General features: G+C 37.4%; 1 protein-coding gene across 1 annotated transcript in view; it reads left to right on the top strand.

The window, feature by feature from the left end:
• Nucleotides 1-22,095, top strand: part of LOC142346283 (uncharacterized) — a 175,476-nt gene that overhangs the window by 46,360 nt on the left and 107,021 nt on the right. Inside the window, exons 3-5 of the mRNA XM_075398796.1 lie at nucleotides 11,292-11,437; nucleotides 11,738-11,811; nucleotides 20,149-20,334. Of these exons, the coding sequence (XP_075254911.1) occupies nucleotides 11,292-11,437; nucleotides 11,738-11,811; nucleotides 20,149-20,334 (406 nt within the window). The remainder of the gene's footprint in view (nucleotides 1-11,291; nucleotides 11,438-11,737; nucleotides 11,812-20,148; nucleotides 20,335-22,095) is intronic.

Below are 22,095 nucleotides of genomic sequence, written 5' to 3'. Positions count from 1 at the left end.
GAATCAACCCCAAAGACCAAGACCCCACCACCGGACAATAAAGACCCCCCAGCACAGTCAACATTTCAACACAAAACAAAGCAGAACACAAACCGCCTGACAGCAATGACGAACAGAATCATGCAACCACCCGTTTTAAAAGCAAAAATTAGGGTGATGGGGAAGAAAATTGCGAAAAACCTGCAAATCATGAGCGAATTGATTGACAGTGGGAACATAAACGCAGCGAAGAATGTTCATGAAAAGGCAGCGGAAACATTTTCGGAGTTCGACGAAACCAGTTACGAGTTGATTTCACAGCTTGACCAAAATCAGCAGAGGCAAAATCACTGACACATGGAACAACATCGATGACATGAAAATCAAAATTCAGAAGCACCTTTCGCAAGAAAACACCACAACAAACTTCAACACACGAGACAACAACGAGACAACAGTAACAGCCAATTCAACAGCCGATACCTCAGCAACCAACAACAACATCAACACTAGAGCAATTGGACAACAGCAAACATCCATTAACAGAAGTTTACACAACGAACAACCGAAAACAAGCATTTCCGCTCAACGTGACAACCTCAACAGCTTTTGGTATGACAGACTAGCTTACTCAAGCAGCCTAAACGACCAGCAGAACAGACTAACTGGAACGGGGGACACACAGACATTCAATCAGCCAATAGTACAACCACAGCAATAGTCAACAACCTTATCACAACCAGTTCCATTCTATACGCCTTATGTGGAAGCTCTTCCAAAGATGGATCTTCAGAAATTCAACGGTGACCCGAGCAAATGGGCAGATTGGTACAGCCGTTTCAGCTTCAAGATTGGAGACACTCATCTCAGTGATGGACAGAAGATCGCCTATCTACAGGGACTTGTAATTGGAAAAGCCAAAACAGCAATTGAAGGATTTGCCTGCAACGGACACCTGTACAAGGATGCAATAAACGAGTTGAAACAGCGTTTTGGGAACCCAAAAGTCATCATTAGCAACTTGCTGGAGAAACTCATCAACTACAGGCCACCAACAGCATCTCTTCCTTGGACAATTGTAAATTTTTCCACTTTCATAAACACCATGACAAGGACACTGCAAGAACTGAACTTCGAAGCCGATCTCAACAGCACGGCCATTTTGAAGCATGCAACCGACAAACTACCTTGCAGCGAAGAATTTAAATGGAATCAGTTTGTTTTACGACGAAGAATTCAACAGCCGACACTTGCAGACTTCAACCAATGGATTAAGGAAATAGCCGAAGCACATGAACGTTCAACGCATCAAGGACGAAGCGGGACCAGCCTTAGCACAGCCAGTGACACACATCAACGAAATTTCAACTTAAATGGAACCCGACAATTTCATCAACAACCAACTCATCCGAACAGGGAACAACATCAGCAACAACAACCAACACAGAACATAACCAACTTTAGCAACAACAACAGGAACCAGTACAACCAGAGGAGCACAACACAAATGTTTCAAGCAACACGAAGAAGCAACAACCAGCCTCTGCCTTGTGTATTCAACGACGGTAATCATCAGTTATTCCATTGCCCAACGTTTAAAGCAAAGACAGCAGACGAAAGACTACAAACGGTTTATCAATTGAATCTTTGCAGAAATTGTTTGGGGGCGAACCATCGAGTCAACAATTGTCCCTCAAAATCTAATTGCAGGGAGCAAGGATGCGAACAACGACACAATACTATGCTACACGGTGCCAACAGTAGATATGGACAAACACTGACCTCAATTGTTCAAACAAACTCTCAATTGAACAACTCAAGAGGAAATGGTAACTGATTTGCAGTCATCAACAGCAAAGATACAACAAAGGACACAACAGCAGCAACTAAAACAAATAATCTTTATGTCATGCAAGTTTTTCTACGTAACAAAGAGAACAAAGTTCGGACATACGCCTTCATCGACCCAGGAAGCAGCTTGACAATACTTCTCTCGAAGACAGCCGACGAACTACGCCTTCAGAAAGAAACACGCCAGCAACTTGTCTTGGAAGGAGCCAATGGAACAGACACAAAAATTTGTTACACAACTTCAACAGAAATTTCAAATTTGGAAGACGATGGACGCTACAATCTCAGATAAATGTTGTGGAAAATATCAATTTGCCAAAGTTGAGGGAGCACCCGGGAGACATTGCCAGAAAGTATAACCACCTTAGACATGTTAATATGCCAACTCTAGATAATCTCCAAGTCACAGTATTGATTGGACAGGACAACATTAACCTTATCTCACCAGTCAGAGTGGAACAAGGACCATCATCAGCACCAAGCGCAAGTCTTTTCAAACTTGGTTCGACTATTTCTGGACCTCATACAGTATTGGATGACAGCAAAACACAACATTCAATGCATCATACCGCTTTGTTTTGCAGCAATTGCCTTGAACAAGACAATGACCTCAACGAAGAAGTTTCTCATTGGTGGAAAGCAGAGACAATTCCATTGGAATCCAAAACCAAGTCTAATGATCCAGAAGTCTTGTTGGCCAAGATACTTAACACAACATGCGTGAGACAAACAGTTGGACGTTATGAAACGGGACTTCTCTGGAAAGGCGACAGCAGTTTACCAGACAACATGTCACAAGCCTTGACTCATCTGAATCATCTCGTCAACAGACTACAGAAGAAACCTGAACAGTACACGAAATACAATGAGGGCATTCAAGCAGACCTGGAAAAAGGCTACAGTGCAAAAGTACCCTTCCATCGACAGAAAGATACAGGATGGTACATACCAAACTATGGTCTTGTCAGCCCAAACAAACCCGACAAGATACCAAGAATCTGCAATTCCAAAGCACCACAAAGCGGAACAAGCCTCAATGACAAACTCTTAGCTGGACCCGACCTCCTCGGAAATATGCTTGGAATTTTGCTACGATTCAGACAGGGACCAATCGCCATCCAGGGAGACATCGAAGCGATGTTTATGCAAATCGGAGTACGACAAAAAGACCGACGTTATCTCCGAATCATGTGGAAACAACCAAACAGTCAAGAATTAGAGGTGTACGAATACCAACGACACATCTTTGGAGCCAGGGACTCACCAACTTGCGCAAATTTTGTTTTGCAACAGACAGCCAAAGACGACATCGAAGATCACCCAAATTCTCTGGAGATAATTCAGCGGACATTCTACATGGATGACATGGTTGCATCTTTCAGCGACACAATCACAGCATTCACTACAGCCAAGGATGTCAAGGATACTCTGAAAACGGTAAATTCAACCTGACAAAATGGTGCAGCAACAGCCGTGAGTCTTGTCAGCAGATGCAAGAGGATCTATGCAAGCCAGTGGAGGAGCTCTTCAGTAAAGCTTTTCATCAAAGAGTACTTGGACTTTACTGGAGCTTGGACGAAGACAAACTATTATTTAAAGCAAAAGACAGAAGGAACCTAGACAGGAAAACATGGACTCAACGCAAGTTTCTCTCTTTTGTGTCAAGTTTCTACGATCCTTTGGGAATCATATCGCCATTCCTCATCCGAGCAAAGGTTCTGCTGCAAGAACTGTGGAGACATGGACGCGAATGGGACAAAGCCATCAAAGGAGACAATGAAAAGGCCATCAAGGATTGGGTAGAGGAAACGGAACTGTTAGGTACGGTAGGAGTAAACAGATTGGTAGGTGGTACAGGACTTGGGGACACAATGGAACTTCACGTATTCTGCGACGCATCATTGGAAGCAACAGCAGCGGTAGCATACATCAAGACATACAGCAACCAAGGAACCACAATTCGTTTTCTTATGGGAAAAACAAGAGTGACACCCTTACGTCAAACAACAATTCCCAGACTAGAAATGCAAGCAGCACTTTATGCAGCAAGATTGAAGAAAACAATCGAGGACGAAATGGATTTCAAGTTTGTCAAAATCTTTTTATGGAGTGACAGCACGACCGTTCTCAGTTGGATAAAGAACTTCAAGTTGAAACACAAGATGTACATCGGAAACCGAATTGCCGAAATAAGGGATCTTACAAGCCTTAATCAGTGGAACTACGTCAATACTAAAGCCAACCCAGCAGATCAAGGAACGAGAGGACTTAAAGTAACAGACTTGACAGAAAAATCTCTTGATTACAGGGACCACAGTTTCTTCTATCTTCTAACGACAACTGTACAACTGACGAACAACAACATGAAAATGTCTTCTTGGACAGCGCAGAACAGAAGTCTCAGGTAAGACGACGACAGCCAATTGACAAAGACTTCATTGATGCCAACAGGTTTAGCCAGTGGTTGAAACTCAGAGCCGTCATCATCAAAATTAAAAACCTACGAAACAAAACGAAAGCACGTGACCAACAGATCATAGATGCAGAGAAATTTCTCTTCCGTTTATCTCAGCAGCAATTGTTCCACGAGGATGTTATTCAACTAACACACAACAGGCCAGTTCAGAAACGGAGTAGATTGATTCAGTTGACACCTTCAATAGACGAAGATGGTATCATTCGTTCAAATAGCAGACTAGCCAACGCGCCAGTTTCAACAGCAACAAAGAAGCCAGTAATCTTAGATGGTAGGAACAGGATTATTCGTCTTTTTCTAGAACTGCAACACAACATCAATGGTCATGTTGGAGTAGAACAGCAAACACACAGCATTCAGTTGAATTACTGGGTTCTTCAATGCAAAACAGTAATGAATAAGATCTCAAATAGATGCTACGAATGCAGACGACAGAAACAACTCAACAGCCAGCCTCAGATGTCAGATCTTCCGAGTTACCGATTCTCAGTCAAACCTGTAGCCTTCAAAGAAACCGGAGTGGACTTTTTTGGGCCTTTCGAAATCTACAGCCAGATCAACACAGTCATGAAAGTTTACTGTTGCTTATTCACCTGTCTAACGATACGAGCCGTTCATATCGAAGTGACCAGGAACTTGCAAAAAGAATCATGCATAATTGCATTCCAACGATTCTTCAGCCTACGAGGACTACCGGAAGGAATTCACAGCGACAACGCTTTATATTTCACCAGTACAGCAAAGACCTTCGAGGAAAGCAGCTTCACAACTACAGAGATACAGAAATATGCGGAATCGAAAAAGATTGCATGGAAATTAATTCCACCAGGAGCACCACATTTTGGCGGAACATGGGAACGCCTCATTGGGATGAGCAAACGACTCTTCTTCAATATCGCCGGATCTAGGAAACTCCAGGAAGACAGTTTCTCAACCCTTATTTGCCAAGTGGAAGCTCTGCTCAACAGCAGACCTCTAACATCAGTCAGCAGTGACATACGCGATGTGGAAAGCCTGACACCAGGACATTTTTTGACAGGAATGACAACAGGACTGCCATCAGACACTAGAATTAGCAGCAACGACAGAGGAACAGGAAAACTATGGAACAATGTCAACAGTATCATGAACGAATTTTGGACACGCCTTTTAAAGGAATATCTCCCAACACTGAGACAACGTGGATAATGGCATTCAACAATAGACGGAATAGAAGTAAGCGACATGGTATGGATATTAGAAAACAACACACCCAGGGGTATTTGGCCGGTAGGTAAGGTACAAAAGGTAAATAAAGGTAAGGATAATGTGGTAAGGTCTTGCCTGGTTAAAACATCAAGAGGGGATTTTGTTAAACCAGCTATTAAACTTAGTTTGATAAGAGACAAATCAAAAGAAAGGTTATCAATTTTAATAGGGGAACAATAATTTAAACAATATCTGAAGCAAACTTGATATCAGTTTTGGGATTAGGGTAAAGGGAAAGATGAAATTTAAATAGAGTTCAATTCATTGAGTTAGCAATTCAAAGGGACTTTTGGTTATTATTCAGGTACAATTAGGGATTTCAATAAGTAACTCACCAGGATACTCAAATTAGCAAAAATTAGCGTACATTGGAAAATACTTTAAAATGGAAAAATTTAGGTAGGGAGGTTTAACAGGAAGATAAATTCTGGATAGACATTAGGTAGGTTTTGGAATCCAAATGCACAATTAATTAGCTTATTGCAAAACAGCAGAGAATTGAACCGACAGGATAACAGTATGTTGAATAGGTATATGACACTAAACAGCTGAGGTAAAACCAGAAATCAGCGGTAGAAATTATTACAAAACATTTGGTATTCCGACAAACTCTAATTTGGGGAAAACAGGTAAACGTAGGCAATAGGTACAAGGTAGTGGTAGGTTTAGGTAGGTATGGAACAAGGGAAGCATCAGTTTCTCAACTTTCAAGGAGCAGACCAGCAACAACAACATTTCCAGAAATTGCTCAGTATTTGACTATCGCCAATCAGCCAATACAAAAGTCGATTCAAAACAACTACAAATGTACACAGTTGAACGCAATCAGCTCAAAAAGCAATTCAACTTTCCAGCATACCACTTTCATATAACACTACAAGCAGCACGTTGACAACTAGTACACAGCAACAATATACAGACAACACCGACGGAAGACATCAGCTGACATTTCACTACAACAACAAACACTTCAGCAAGAATTACTTCAGCAGAAGCAGCAGCGTTTTTCGAACAGCAGTAAACACATTCTTCAACAGTAGACATCATCAAAGTCAGTTCAGACATACTTGTAGATATGGACGAGTCCATAACTTCAAGATCAGCGTTTTATTGAGGACACAACTCAATACAACTTCTCAACATAATCATCAGCAGATGAACTAAGAAATACAGTTCAGATACACAAAAGACACAACAGAGCAAAAGAGAACACGACGAGACGACAAAGAGCAACTTCAAACAGACTTCAACAACAGCAACAGATCGACTGCAAACTTTCTGATTTTTGGTTCCCAAAAATGGGGGCCCAGTGTACCAGGAGAGGCACGTGCTAAAAACTGTAACTTTAAGAAACACCCAAGACAATGTTGATTTGATATTTGTAATTCAATGGTTAGGAAATGGATGAATTTTTCACGGTAGCAAAAGAAGATTTGTGAAGCAAATCTCAAGGAAGTTTTAGCTGTTGAAAAGGAGCAACAGTGGGCAAAGGGTAGCCCAGGCATATCGTGTCAAAGTAACTATAACTCAAGGGTCTTTTTAGAAACACCACCAACACTGGCGTCAGTGAAGCAAGCTGATTAGTTTGCTTTTCTGACGTCCGGCTGCAGCACCACAAACACTACACATTCAAAATTAACTGAAGGCGGAATACCGCACAAACGGGATAAACAGGTAAAGCCCAGAGGTCAGAAAATTCTCTGAGAGCTTTATGGCTCATTAGTCTCTGAAAGCGTTTCACCGAAGCAGTTTAAGAGATATAAATTCTTGGTATGAAAGGTGATTCTTAGGGTTTTGAACCCCCCCTCTCTTCACTGCCCCTCAATTCCTCCCACTTAAAAATAATTAAGTTCTCTCATTATCGATAATCTACAAAACGGAACTTCCTCGTATTCTATCCATGTTGTTTCTAACACGTTGACGACATTCGTATCCAAGTTTTTCAATCTCACAATACTGCTAGAATCGTAGTCTGGCTGGAGGTTGTTATGAGTTGACCTGCTTTCGCTTACCCGGAGACTAGTCTTCAGATACTGTATTGTTTGTTATCAATAAGTGGTTTTTCTGAACAACTTCAAGGAAATCTGACCACTGTCCAGTAACGGGTCTCCTGAAATCTGTTTGTTTCAACTGTGACAGTCCATTGAATCCACTACTTGCTACTGTTTGGTAACTAAACTAATCTAAATTTGGTAAGTAGTCGCGGTTATCCTTGTATACAGCAATTTTATTAGTAGTAAATAATCTTCTGTTTACCAAGTTTTGGTCAAGCAGATCACACTCGGCTTAACAGAACAACTTTTAATAAAACAAAGCTTATCAAAGGAAGTTGTTAATATGAAGTACAGTTAATTTGTATATATTTTTGCAAATTAACAGAATCATGACCTTAAGCTGCTAAGCTATTTCTACAAGTTTTTGCTTCTTATGGGCAGTCAGCACATTGTCATAATCTAGTTGTGGAAATATGGAAAAACTCCTTTCAGTTTGCTGTTGAGAGCGTCGGGGGGCTCGGACTCTACCTGTTACAGTTTCCAGATACTCCAGCCTTTTGATCTGATTCTCCAATGTGTTGACAAAAACCGATATTTCGAGAGATCATTGATTGTCAGGGAACACGTCGCAGTGTTGATCACTTCATCGTTTTAGTTTGATGTTTGATTCAGGATATGATTTTTCAGTCATTCTCTGAGATTATTTTTTACATATATAACATATAGGCTATCTGGCTAACTGTTTTGTTTGTAGGGTTAGAAAATTAAGGTGCCTGGTAACCTACAATTTTCGTCATTTTTTACGTTTTTTGATCTATAGGGAAAATGAAATTTCCAAAGAGCTCCAAGATGGGTTATTCGAGAAGAAAAAGTGGTTCTGATCATATTAGTAACACAAACTTTGGTAAATTGTCTGTGATATTTGCACTGATTCATTCATTAATAGCCGCACAGCGATAGCTGGGGCTATTATTGGCCTTCTCTTGGTTTTTTACAATTTAAAGAATTTGAATTGTATTGGGGCGCTGTCTTTTTTTTTAAGATCTGTTCACACATTTTCATGACTTTTGAAGTCAAATTGGAGTGGTGATTTTGGTCACGCCGAAACAGGAAATGGAGCGAAAAAGCGAGTGGTTTTGCGGCATGAATTTTTTTCGCTCTAATTTTAAAGTAGAGTGAGAAAACGGTGTTTGAACAAAAATTCGGATTCTCGGTAGTGGTTTTTTGTTCACATGCGGTAATTTCACTCTGATTTTTACTGTTTTTTCGATTTTTTGGATCGGATTTTTTTCTAACTGGTTTTCCCAATCCATTCACAGCTCATTCTAGGCCTAATTTTTTGTTTGAATTAAATTTTCATTTCTCGCTAGTGGTTTTTTTAGTTCACATGCGGCACTTTGACATTGTTTTTTTCTTATTTTTTGATCTGATTTTTTTAAATAGTTTTCTCAATTCACTCATATTCCATTCTAGGTCTAGTTTTTCTGTTTAGTCAATGAAAATTCTTTGAATTGTACGTCAGGACTTGTCCTGCTATGTTTTTTTTATTTCGTCGTCATGATTTTTGTTACGACCATATGACGTCACAGCCACTTTTTGTTCATGCGTTCATGCAATTTCAACTGAATTGCATGTGTGACGTCATTTTTCGCTCTTAGTGGAGCGAGTTCTTTTGTTCATGCGCGTGATTAAATTTTTGGTCACACTTGACTTACCTCACTCTCAAAAATGACTTCCTCACTTTGAAATTGACTTTTATTTACTTTAATTCAAAGAGATAAGGTCAAATGGGTGTGTGTCACTCTAAATGAAGGTTGTTTGAGATCAGCTAATAGAGGCAGCAATAACTTATACCAATTTTTAATCAAAATATAACAGATCAGCCTTCAATGAAAAAAACGAATTTTTTTGGTCTGTCTTTTTTACTGTTTTTTTAGACTGCCGATCTACGAATCTATTGCGGCTATTTTCTGGCAATCTGCCAGCTATGTTTTTTTTTGAGATATTGGTCATCTTAGATTTTTGTTCTCAAGGCACTGAAACTTCCCTGGTTTTCCATTTAGGTATTTGCTTAGTTTATGGTGGCAATGCTATGGTTTTCTTAATATTAATATTACGAATATAGCCTCTTTTTAATGGAATTTGCAATCTTTCCATGTTTAATTAATTTTACTCACTTTTTGAGCTTAAGGTTTTTTTTTGGGGGGGGGGAAGGGAGGGGGGCTGTGATGAAATGAGTTAATGAATAAATTTCTCTGTCGAATAAATGATTTTGTGAAACAATGTTATCACGAATTTTAACGATTTCTCAATAAAACTTTTGTTTTGTCAATTTTTGGAAATTTAATGTCAATGAAAGCGTTTGATAATGAGTTACTAGATAGTTTTAGGAGACAAAGAACTGTCTTTCAACATTTTTTACCACAGTGTATAGCGACTTTTGTTATATTAATTTTACAATTTTCAAGTTTTTTGAAAATTGTTATCGTTTTCAAGTTTTCTATCTCTAATGGCCTGCAAAGTTTTTCCAAGTGTTTGCATTGGTTGCTGCTTATCTCAGGGGCAGCAAGATGGTTTTAGGGATGTTTGAATGAAGAGCAGAGTTTCTGTCAGCTTGAAATTTGGACAAAAGTGAATTTAATATTTTCGCAATAATTTTTGTCCTTTCAAGCTTTCGTCAATGTTTTTAACTTGGTGCTGCGTTTATGCGGAAGTTTCACTCATACAATTTTTGGTTTGGAAGATTTTGACGCTACATAGTCTACTACAACCTAAGTAATTTTTTTCTACTTTCTTAACTTTCATTCGGTATTTTCCCTGCCGCTGCATGCCTCTTTGGACTATCTTTCAGGACTTGTCCCGCTATGTGTTTTTGTTGTCGTCTGCGGCTCATTTTCGTTTTACGTCTACTCTAGAAAATTCTTTCGCTCGACGTTTTCGGTGACTTTGTTTCACTCTTAATTTTTTGATTTTTGCTAGACATAAAATCGATTGTAAGATAATTGAGCTCAACGTCCTGATAGCCGAGTGGTTAATGCTTGCGGTTCTTAAGCCGCATATCGGGGGTTAAATCTCGATTTTCCAATCGTTTTTTCACTCCAAAGTGATCTCGATGATACGATCCCTTTCAAATAAATTTGTTTTTAACGTTCTTTAAGCGGCAGCATGTAAGTCTATTTTGCAGCTATTCCCGCAGTCTGCCGGCTATGTTTCAACCGTTGAATCAAAGTTTTTTTATGATTCTTGTATGAGTACCAAAAATTCAAATTGTACATGACCTAGTATAATTGATAAGAATCATATATGCGGCAGTTCGAAATCAAAAAAAGTTGTATGTTGGGTGAACTGGGGTGGCAGTTATTATTTATTTTAGTCTTCCTGGTCCCTTTTAATGCAGTTTTTTGTGCCACCAAATTTTCGGCTTCTTGGTCGACGTTTGAGAACAATTCGTGGGTCTGATGTTTGTCAGATGTTTCATTTTTCTTCGTTTCATGGTCTTTGGAGGCTGTTCTGCCATGGGCATTTTCCCGCTGTTTGATTTTGTTGAATCCGATCAATCGATTTGTTTAGTTTTTTTCATTTTCTGCATTATTTATATTGAACTATTTTGTGTTGTGGACATACCCATAGGAGCATAGAAGAAACTTGCAAATTTGGTTAAAATGGTGTTTTATGAGATATATTCCAATGGATAAATTCGAAGTGTTTTATATAGTGATCTTTGGTCTTTTTTTGTTGCTTAGAGTATGCTGATAAGCCAGAGGTGAAATCAGATGGGGAACAGATGAAGGGATGGAGTAAGACACTCGAAGTCGAGTATAAACATAGCAGACATTCACTCGATCAGTTATTCAACATACAAGTCACGTTCCTGGTGGACCCCGCACAGGTAAATCTTGTTACCAATTTGCGAATCTTGTTGACCCACATTTCTGAGCAAAATGTGAACCATTTAACGTGGCGCTATCGCATTTGGTATAAAAATTAAACTCTTAATAATCGGCTGTGTATGAAACAGAAATTACCAACACAAGATATTTAGAAAATTAAGATGCTTTGAGAAATTGAAGCAGTTGGAAAGCGTGTATGTCCCCTCTGTCACTTTAACTAGAGAAGTGTCTTTTCTTTTTCGTGTTCTGCTGAATAGGTAACAATAAATTGTTAGTTTTCATTGCTTCATTTGCTTCAGCCGATAGAGAGTGTGAACAACATGGAACTTAGACTGAAATTGACTCTCTGGGGAGTGGCGCACAGGGTGGCCAAGTAAGTATAAGTCATATCGTCTTCACTGAAAAAATTTGAAGAGCGGAGAAAAGAGTTGTACTTTTGTTCATGCCTTCTTTTGAAACAGAGCGACAAATTTACGTGTGAAAAAAATTCGCTAAGCGAGCAAAAGTTCTAGTTTGCAGGTTGTTTTGTTAGCGCTTCGAAGGTTTTCTTTTAATTGAAAGGAGTTCTACGCTAAGTTGAAAACTAATTCTCCGGTTTAAAGGCTATTTTGCAATTTTTCTCCCTTTATTAATAGCCGCCTCATCTTCTCAGCCGGCTATTATAGCGCTCCAATTTTTTTTTTACATTTCAAATAATTTGAATTGTATTGGGGCGCTGTCTTTTGTAAGATCTATTCACACATTTTCATGATTTTTGAAGTCAAATTGGAGTAGTTATTTTGGTCACGCCGAAACAGGAAATGGAGCGAAAAAGCGAGTGGTTTTGCGGCGTGATTTTTTTTTCGCTCTAATTTTAAAGTAGAGTGAGAAAACAGTGTTTGAACAAAAATTCGAATTCTCGGTAGTGGTTTTTTTGTTCACATGCGGCAATTTCACTCTGATTTTTACTTTTTTTTTATTTTTTGGATCGGATTTTTTTCTAAATGGTTTTCCCAATCCATTCACAGCTCATTCTAAGCCTAGTTTTTTGTTTGAATTAAATTTTCATTTCTCGATAGTGGTTTTTTTGTTCACATGCGGCATTTTGACATTGATTTTTTGTTTTTTTTATTTTTTGATCTGATTTTTTTTGAAAATGGTTTTCTCAATTCACTGATAGTCCATTCTAGATCTAGTTTTTCTGTTTAGTCAATGAAAATTCTTTAATTGTACGTCAGGACTTGTCCTGCTATGTTTTTTTACTTCGTCGAATAAAAAAATTTTTCGCTTTACCTCATTTTGCCGCTTTTTCAACATTTTGCGTGAAATCTTTTTGACTTCTCTAGGCTAGTTTCTCTCTTCTCTCATTCTGCTAAAAATGATTTTGAGCATCAGTTGCTCAGCAAAGCAATTCAAAATGAACAGAGTCAGTAAAAAAAATTGAAGTCAGAAGTAGAAACGGGATAAACCCATAAAGCCCAATTTTAGATGCCCGCTATTTGAACGTCGTTCCTATAAGTCTTAGTTACCATCTCTAATGCTTATTGGTATTTATAGTAGCCCCTGTAGCCTCTCTCTAAGAAACAGAAGTATGTTCAACTACGAAATTCCATCAAAATAAATCGGACTTAAAAAATGTTTTTGTACAAAAATCTTGTTTTTTCAATATCTTCTATTCTTTCAATCCCAATCATGCTTATTGGAATCAACGGCGGCTATTTTCCAGCAATCTGCCGGGTATGTTTGTATTTATTGCTGTTACTTTTATCTGAATGTAAGCTTAATGCTCGTGGGCAGTTTCTATTACAAATTAAAAACAGCTTCATTACTACCAAGCATTGGTTTTCCTTAAATTTCGACAAAAAATTGCAAAAAAGATAAATTCTTGTTTTTTGCTTTATTCCAAAGTTAGAGATGCTTTTGTGCTTGTCCTAATTTGTATGAGTAATGAAATTGTCTCGATTTCTTGATTTTTTGTTTTCCCCTTGTATTTGTACTTGTGAAATTTAGTGAAATTTTCTAATTTCATAAAATGGTCCTTTCTCTTCTTTGATGCTCACTGTTATCAGAAACACGTTTTTTGACAGGCAGCTTTTTGGCAAAGACATCTTCGAGTCGTCTACGGTTTTGTTTCGGCTATGTTTCTTACTTCGAAATTTTGCGTGCGTTAATTTTTTTTTTACTTCTCTAGGCGAGTTTCCTTCTTCTTGCATTCCTCTCAGTGCTTTTAAACACCAGTTGCTCAGCAGAGCAATCTTAAAAAAACAGAATCAGTGTCAAAACAGAGTCGAAAACAAAGTGGATAAACACACGAGGATAATTTTAGATGCCCGTTATTTAAATTTGATCTTATAATTCTTAGTTACCGTGTCTAATGCTTATTGGCATTGGTACGAGACTCAGTATTCTCCTTAAAAAACAGGAATACGTCTAGCGACAAATAGTTCGTACTTTCAAAACGTTTTCTTACATCAATCAGTTTTTCTGTTCCCTCAATCCCAATCGGGGTTATGGGAATCAATGGCGGCTACTTTCCGGGAATCTACCGGGTATTTTTAAGACGGATAAGTTCGTTAAATATCTTGAAACGTGTTGATCGCTACCAGAAAAATTGTGGGTCAGTTTTTTAAGTAGACTTTTAATTGCTCTCAAACGAAGTTTGTAGCAATTATCTTAGTCCTGTCGGTCTTTTTTATGGGATTTTTCGCTTGACCGATTTTTCGTCTGACGCTTTTGACTTTTCGTCCTCAAAAATGAAGAAAACAGGTAGCGCCCAGCGGGCATTAAGTGCTCTTAGAGCGTTTTAGCTCTGTTTCAGCCTAAACCGTTTTGGAGACTTATACTTATGGTGTGAAGAGCGGTTCTTAGAGGTTGAAAACCCCCCAACTGTTGACATTTTTTTAAACATCTATCGCTATTATTCAAGGTTTTTCAGCATCATTCAAACATCCTTGAGGGTTTGATAATAGGGTTTGCTGCATAGTTTCTAGTGGTAATGGAATGGTTTTCAACATTTTAACATCACGAATTTTAGCAATTGTTTGATTATACTTTTTTCAAATTTTTCAAAATTTTTTGTCATTATCTAAGGTTTTCCAGCCTCAGGAACCAGGAAACCTCCTCTAGGCCTTGATGATAGGTTACTGAAACTTTTTAATGGCCATAGAATAGTTTTCAAGATTTCATAAAATTTGCAATTTTTTCAAGTTTTTGTTGACAATTTTTGTCATTTTATAGGGTTATCTAGACTCAAGAGCCAAGGAACCTCCTCTAGAATTTGATAATAACTTACTATATAGTTTCTAGATGCAATGGAGTGTTTTTGAAGATTATAACATTAAACGAGTAGTTTTAGTATTTTGTTGAAAAATTTTTGGCAGTTTCATGTTTTTTGAAATTGTTTGTCTTTTTTAAAGGTTTTTATAGCCTCAAGAGCCAAGAAACCTCCTTAGAGATTTGATAGTAAGCTGCTGCTTAGTTTCTAGAGTTATTGGATTGGTTATCACTATTTAAATGACTCGAGTTTTCGCATTTTTTTTTTATAAAATTTAACTTGAAAATTTTTCGAAACATTTTTGTTCTAAATGTATGGATCTTTATGAGCCAGTGAAACTGTTGAAGTCCTGAAATAGGGATACTGGTTAGTCTCTTGAGACAATGGAATGGTGTTCTGAAGATGTCAATATCACGAATTTTAGCAAGATTTTGTTAAAATTTGCAATTGCTTTCAAATTTTTTTGAGTATTTTTGTCCTTTTACGATCATTACTGGCCAACGAAGCTTTTCAAGTCATGCAGATGAGTTACTTGACATAAATCCAGAGACAGAAAATAGTTTTTGAACATTTTCTTTACTGCGAAATGTGCAAACTTTTCTTTTGGATTTTGCACTTTCAGCTTTTTTCTGTATGATCTAGTTACTAACAAGTCTAGAAAACTTGAAGTTGTGGAGTCGAATCTCATCATGAAAATAATTCCTAGCTCTCTCTCTGTGTTGGATGGCATTTTTTTACTTCTCTTTCTCGCTCACGTTTAATCTCGCACTCTCTCTCTCTCTCTATCTCGCTCTCTCGCCCGTCGTTTGAGAGCAATTCTTCCGACGTTAGTCGGTTATGTTTTAGTATCGTTGTCTCCGTGTTTTTCTCTTAATGTAGTTTCGTTATCTTTCTTTCCCAAAAATACGGGAAATCGCTGGAGCTCAATTTTAGTTGAATTTAGTTATGGGTTCCACTGACGTCCAACAGGGAAACAGTTTTGATCGTCTGTTATAAGAAGTTAGCTATCAAGCTTTCAGCTTTCCATTGGTTGATAAATATTGCCAATAAAAATATTGCATGCAGTAAATTTTCATAAATGCAGTTATTAATACTACAACTCCACTATCCAGGTGCTTCATATGGCACTGACAAATGTTCCAGAACTTCAATTCAGAACGCTTTGCCTCGCACCATGCACGCTTTTGGCAATTTTGAGCCAAATTTGTATCGAATCAACCATTAGCTAGCCTACGGTACAAAGAAATCTAGCAGCAGTCAAGTATATAGGAGCAGCAGAAAAGTTTAAACAATTTTTCCACCCAGTACATAACGCATAAAACTTTAAGGATAATAGTTTTCAACAACATTGCTATCTTATTCCTTTTTCCGCGACTTATCGAAATGCTTTCATTGATCAATAGTCATACCGCAAGGTTTGAAACAATATGGCCATCGGCCGCGTGAACGGAAGTTAATATTTCACTGAACGTTTCTCAGCAAGTTAATTTTATTTTATTCGGGAACACAACCGCTTGAAAGTCATCAACTGCAGCTCCGGTGTCTGCAGCACCCTATCAAATGACAACTGCATGTTATTTTCAAGATCCGAAGAAAACACTCACCCCATTTTAAACTAAGAGATTAGATGTTTGATTCCGTCAATTTAACCAACTTCTGAACACACAAAAGACCTCATGATCCACCTCACGCTCACCCCTAATCCACCTAGTATTCATTGCTGACGTTTCTCTGGCCTACTGAACGAAAACGGACCATTTCAAAGGCGTAGTTTGGGGCTATTATGGCCGTGTCAAGTGATCTCATCACCGCAGAGCACTTTGACGGAAACAAGTCTTTTTTTCTCCTTAAACAGAAATCACGCGAAATGATCTCGAACTATCCCTATAAGAACTAAGAAACCGGTACTCTGTAGGAGATCAAAGAGCGAAGATCGACCCAGTTGAAGAATAACAGACTATTTTCTCAATGAGATGCAACACGTCGCAATGGAAACGATGGAGCAGGCCTTGATGACACAGACAAACGATAGACATGAAGATTTTGAGATCTATTCACCCTTCTAAAGGAACGCATTGTCCAAATACTAGCGTTCTATCCACTTCGTCGCACCACTAAAGAACAGCTCACCAGCGGAGCGCAGAATATCTTCACCAACACTTTGATGTAAACGCACTGAACTATTTTTTTAATGCCAGAATGCACGAGAAAGAAGAAGAAGAATTAATGTACAACCATTAACAATGAAGTTTATTTCAACAGCAGTTTCAAGAGTTTGTGAGTTTGAATTTGGGAACTTGGCTCTAAACTGTAAATTGTTACTCTAAACTGTACATTGTTACTGGGGTACGAAGCCATTTTAATCACCGTGGAGGGTTTTTACTGGCTTTCCCTGATTTCCATGACTTGTCGTTGAGTACTTCTGGCTAGCCGCGTTTGCAGTTGTTATTGGACATTGTCGGAAATTGTCTTTTTCGAGTTTTGCACAAACTTTTTCGTTTTCTTTAAAACTGTGTGACTTTATCTGCTCTTTTCACTCTGTGTTCGTTATTTATAAAATGCATTGACTGTATTAAACTCTCAAAGCGCTCTCCGACAGATAACGTCTGAGATCTGCCTTTCAAAAAAAATTGAAAGTAGGAAAAAAGACATCAAATTTTCTGGTGACTACTGGAACCAATTTTCTTTGAAAACTCCTCTTCTGCTGATGGTAACGTCTGAAGCCAATAGGGATAAACAGATTTCTCAGACGGCAACGTCTGAGACCGAGGATTTCTGCAAAAAATCAAGTTTTGGAAGTTTTTTCCAAAAAAAATTAAAACGGTAGTTATTTTCGTCAAATGAAAGTTTTGATATTTGGTGTGGCACCTATTGACTTTCTATTTACTTCCCTATACAGGTGAAACCATCAAACCGACTGACAATGACTTGTCATAGGGGTTTGTTAAGTGGTTTATTCGGCAATTCAAATGAATGTTTAGTCAGAAAATTAACTTTTGTTTTTTGAATTTTCTGATTTCAAAAAATTTTTTCTGACGTTTCTCATTTATATGATACTGATTGGATAAATCGATGGAAATGGCTTTCTTGTTGAATGCAAACCAATTCAAGACAGTGTTTCAATGGTTTAATCCGCAATTGAAACGGATTTGGATTCAGAAAACTAAATTGTGTTTTTTGAATTTTCTGTATTCAAAATTTTCTTTCTGACATTTTTTATTGATATGATACTGATTTGATAAACCGATGGAAATAGCTTTCTCTTTGAATACAAACCAATTCAAGAGAGTGCTTCAATGGTTTATTCCGCAATTGAAACGGATTTGTAGTCAGAAAACTAAGTTGTGTTTTTTGAATTTTCTGAATTCAAAAAATTTTTTCTGAAAATTCTTATTTACAATGCTGATGTGATATATCGATCAAAGTGGCTTTTTGTTTGATCTAACACCAATTCAAAAGAATGGTTTAATAGTTTTTTCCGCAATTGAAACGGATATGTAGTCAGAAAAGTGAATTGTGTTTTTTGAATTTTCTGAATTCATTTTTTTTGACCTTTCTCATTTATATGATACTGATTGGATATATCGATGCAAATAGCTTTCTGTTTGATTACCAACCAATTCAAGAGAGTGGTTTAATAGTTTATTCCTCAATTGAAACGGATATGTAGTCAGAAAACTAAATTGGGTTTTTTGAATTTTCTGAATTCAAAATTTTTTTTCTGACATTTCTCATTCATATAATACTGATTGGATATATCGATGCAAATAGCTTTCTGTTTCATTACAAACCAATTCAAAAGAGTAGTTTAATGTTTTTTTCCGCAATTGAAACGGATATGTAGTCAGAAATTGGGTTTTTGAATTTTCTGAATTCAAAATTTTTTCTGATTTGTTTTTTTTTTCGCAGATTTTTCTTTAAGAGTAAGAAAATTGCCTTTAATCGCTTTGCAAATAATAAAACTAGTCAAGGTATATCAATCAAGGTGTTGCAGTAACAAAAAAGTTTTTTGGGGCGACAAATATCACTTTTTTTGAGGCTTTTTGTCGAAAAAAAGTAGAGACTTTGGATGGCTCTTACCGGGGAACAGGACATCAGAGGTAACGACTGAGACCTCGGGCGGACTTCTGCTGGTGACGTCTGAAACCAGTAAAAAATAGATCCTCTCGTCGGGGTGACGTCTGAAACCCAATTTCCAAAAAAATCGTCTTTGCTGGGTAACGTCTGTAACCCAATCTTGGCTTCGTCGCTGAAAAAATTGCTTGCCTTTTCTTTTCTGTGTCTTTTCGGTGTCTTTTCTGTGTCTTTTCGGTGTCTTTTCTGTGTCTCTTCTGTGTCCTATAAAACTGTTTGCCAGTAACAGGGGAGACGTTTGTCCTCAAAAATGTTTTGGGAAAGGTTTTGTTCTTTGAACGAGGGGTAAACCATAAAATGTAAGAGAATGTAGATAAGGATTCAATTACATTGTTCTAGACACTTTGTTAAGTTTTTTATATCAGTTTTGAATTGCGGGAGCAACCAACTCGTTTTGGTTGCGATAAGGACAAAAGTCAACGTTTTTTAAGTTTTACTTCTGACTTGATTGTTGCACGACAATAACAAAAACCTCGTCAACTTCCATTTTCAAGTTTTACTGAAAGTTTTTTGCAATTTTATCCAACCATTTGTTCCACAGAGCATCTTAGCCTTTTCCATCTTGTATTTGAGTGTCCGACTCTTTTCAAAACCAGACGGCACAGGCTTCCAAACCAACCCAAAGGAAAGTCAAGAAATAATTTCAAGTTGAACTGAACGAAGAAAATAACTGATCAAAAGCCATTCAGGCAAAAAGTCAATCATTTTTTTTTAATTTAAAAAGTTATCCTGAGTTGAATGTACATCGCACAGTACTCTATTCATTTTGAATAATAATCAGAATCAAGTGGTCCCAAGGTCAATCCCCACTTCTTTTTTTGAAAAGCTACGTTATCAAACTTCCAGCTTTTGATTGGTTGTTAAATATGGAAGTTGAAAAATATTGCATACAGTAAAATTTCGTATTTTCAGTTGTTAATTTTGCCACTCCAATATCCAATTGGTACGTATGGCACTGAAAATAACATAGAATTAAACTTTTTTGGAACTGATAACGCAGAAACAGAACGTTTTGCCTCGAACCACGCATTCGGAGAAACTCTGATTTTGAACGTTTGACTCGCAATTTAGAATCAAAATGGTACTGGATAAACCCTTAGCCACCCTATGTGACAGCCAGCAGTCGAGCGTATAGGGGATGTCACATTAGCTGTTGTCAAATTTCGCCCCTCCCCATAATGCTAACATATTTCCCAATCTAAAGCCAACCGCTCGCCGGTCGTTCGAGAGCAGTTCGCCCGACGTTAGTCGGTTATGTTTGAACGTTTTGTTGCAAAATTCTAAACAGACGTGATTTCATTTTTACAACGGACTGCGCTACAGGTCCTCTCCTTTGAAAGTGCGGGAAGAGATGATGGAGGCTCTGAGTGAGAGAGTGGTGACTGTTCATGCGTCTGTGCAGAGTGGACTGCACTGGGCTGCCCCGATTGTGTTCGACTTCTGCCACAGGTGCTGCATCCTCATTGCCATCCATGCTCAGATGTGGAGTCTCAGCCAACCCAAGTTCTGGTTAGCTCGCTCTCCTTATCCCCAAAATATAATCTTTCAAATGGTGATTCAATGGACCAGACAAATTGATGACAAATTGATTTGGCGAAGGGAATTGTTAAGAGTATCCATTGCTGCAAACCTTAATTGCTCTCGAAGTTTTGAGCATTTAGAGCAACAAGGCGGCTCGGTAATGTGCGATGGCACATAAAAATTGATGCATTAGATTGCTGTGATATGCCAATATTGAGAAAGCGAGTACAGACGAACAGCAAAATCAAACAACAACAACAACAACAAAGACTAATTACATTGAAAACTTTGTCCGTTTTGAAAAACAAAATTTAATAACAAAGTAAACATACCCTCAGATAAACCTCAAACTAAACAAAATAACTTATAAATCACCAGAAAAGATATGGGACCAGTCCATAAAAAGGTTTGGTAACAATTAGACAAAAAAAATTTAAGTTAAGCTATTCGCTTATTTTTTTAACAATTAACTTCAAAGTAATGAAAACCATTAGAAATCAAGTAAAATATCCCAAAGTTTTACGATTACTAATGCTTCTATAGAAGGGCGTTAGATCCTGTCCTTATTCAATTTTTTAAGCGGCTAAAAACAACAAACAAAAATTCAATTGAAACTTGCCAGAAAACGCTGTCAAAACCGTCAAGCCATATTTTGGCTCTTGCACCTTCTTCAAACAGCGATAATGTAGTACAAGGCCATTCTTTAGTGAGACTAGGTAACAAGTAGACAAAAAAGAGAAAAAGGGCAAAAGTATGTAATACTTTTGATTTTTTTTCGAAACAAAATGACATCCAAAGTCATGAAAGACATTAATTACAAAATGAAGTATTTAAATAGGGTCGTTTATTCATCCAAAGGAAGCTCTTGACACCTGCAATGATCCAGAATATGTCTTGCGTCTACAAAAGGAACGTCAAATATGACGTTCAAATTAATTTAATTTTTTTTGTGAAAGACCGGTGTCGAAGCCAGTAAGATCATAACGAATTCTTTAAAAAAATAGATTTTGGGACGTCAATCCCTTTTGACACCTTCCCTTGACACCCATAATTTCATATTTGACCTGTAATTAACTAACGAGATTAGGAAACAGAGAGAAAAATAAAAAGAACAAAAATGCGAAGTTAAAAAGTTTTTTTTAGTTTTGGAAAACGATTGTTTTCAAAGTCATGAAAGCCATTAGCTATTTACTAATAGCAGAATATCGGCTCATCTATTCTTCCATAAAAAAACCAATGAAACCTATCACTTTACAGGAAATATCATACGACCGAAACGACAAAGTAAAAATGACAGTTAAAGACAAGATTAAAAAATTCAACTAATTTCTTCAAGAAAGAAGTGTCGAGGCCGTTAAAACGATAATCTATGTTTTTCAGGATTTGAATATGTTCAGTTGTGCCTTATTTTGAACGCTAATAATGTGATATGAGAACTGTCAATGATGTGATAATGTGACAAACCAAAACAAAACGAGAAAAACTGGCAAATATCTAAAAACAAAAAAAAATCTGAAATCTAGTATCAGAGCCAGAAAACAATAAATTCAGGCTTAAAACTGCAATCGAGAATAAATTTTAAATCAGTAGAATGAAGAAGCATTCTTTCCCTGATGACACTAAGCCAGAAGTTTAAGCTAGAAAAAATATAGGAAAAGTTCATTAAGCCATTATTTATTTAAAAAGTAAATTATTTAAAAGTCAAAAAGACTATAAATTTCCAAGTAAAAAATAAATGCATTAGCTTAG

Source organism: Convolutriloba macropyga, chromosome 9 (assembly GCF_964194025.1).
Source record: "Convolutriloba macropyga chromosome 9, txConMacr16.3, whole genome shotgun sequence".
NCBI lineage: Eukaryota > Metazoa > Xenacoelomorpha > Acoela > Convolutidae > Convolutriloba > Convolutriloba macropyga.
The sequence above is the reverse complement of the archived record's forward strand: the minus strand, read 5'-3'. Positions and strand labels throughout refer to the sequence as shown.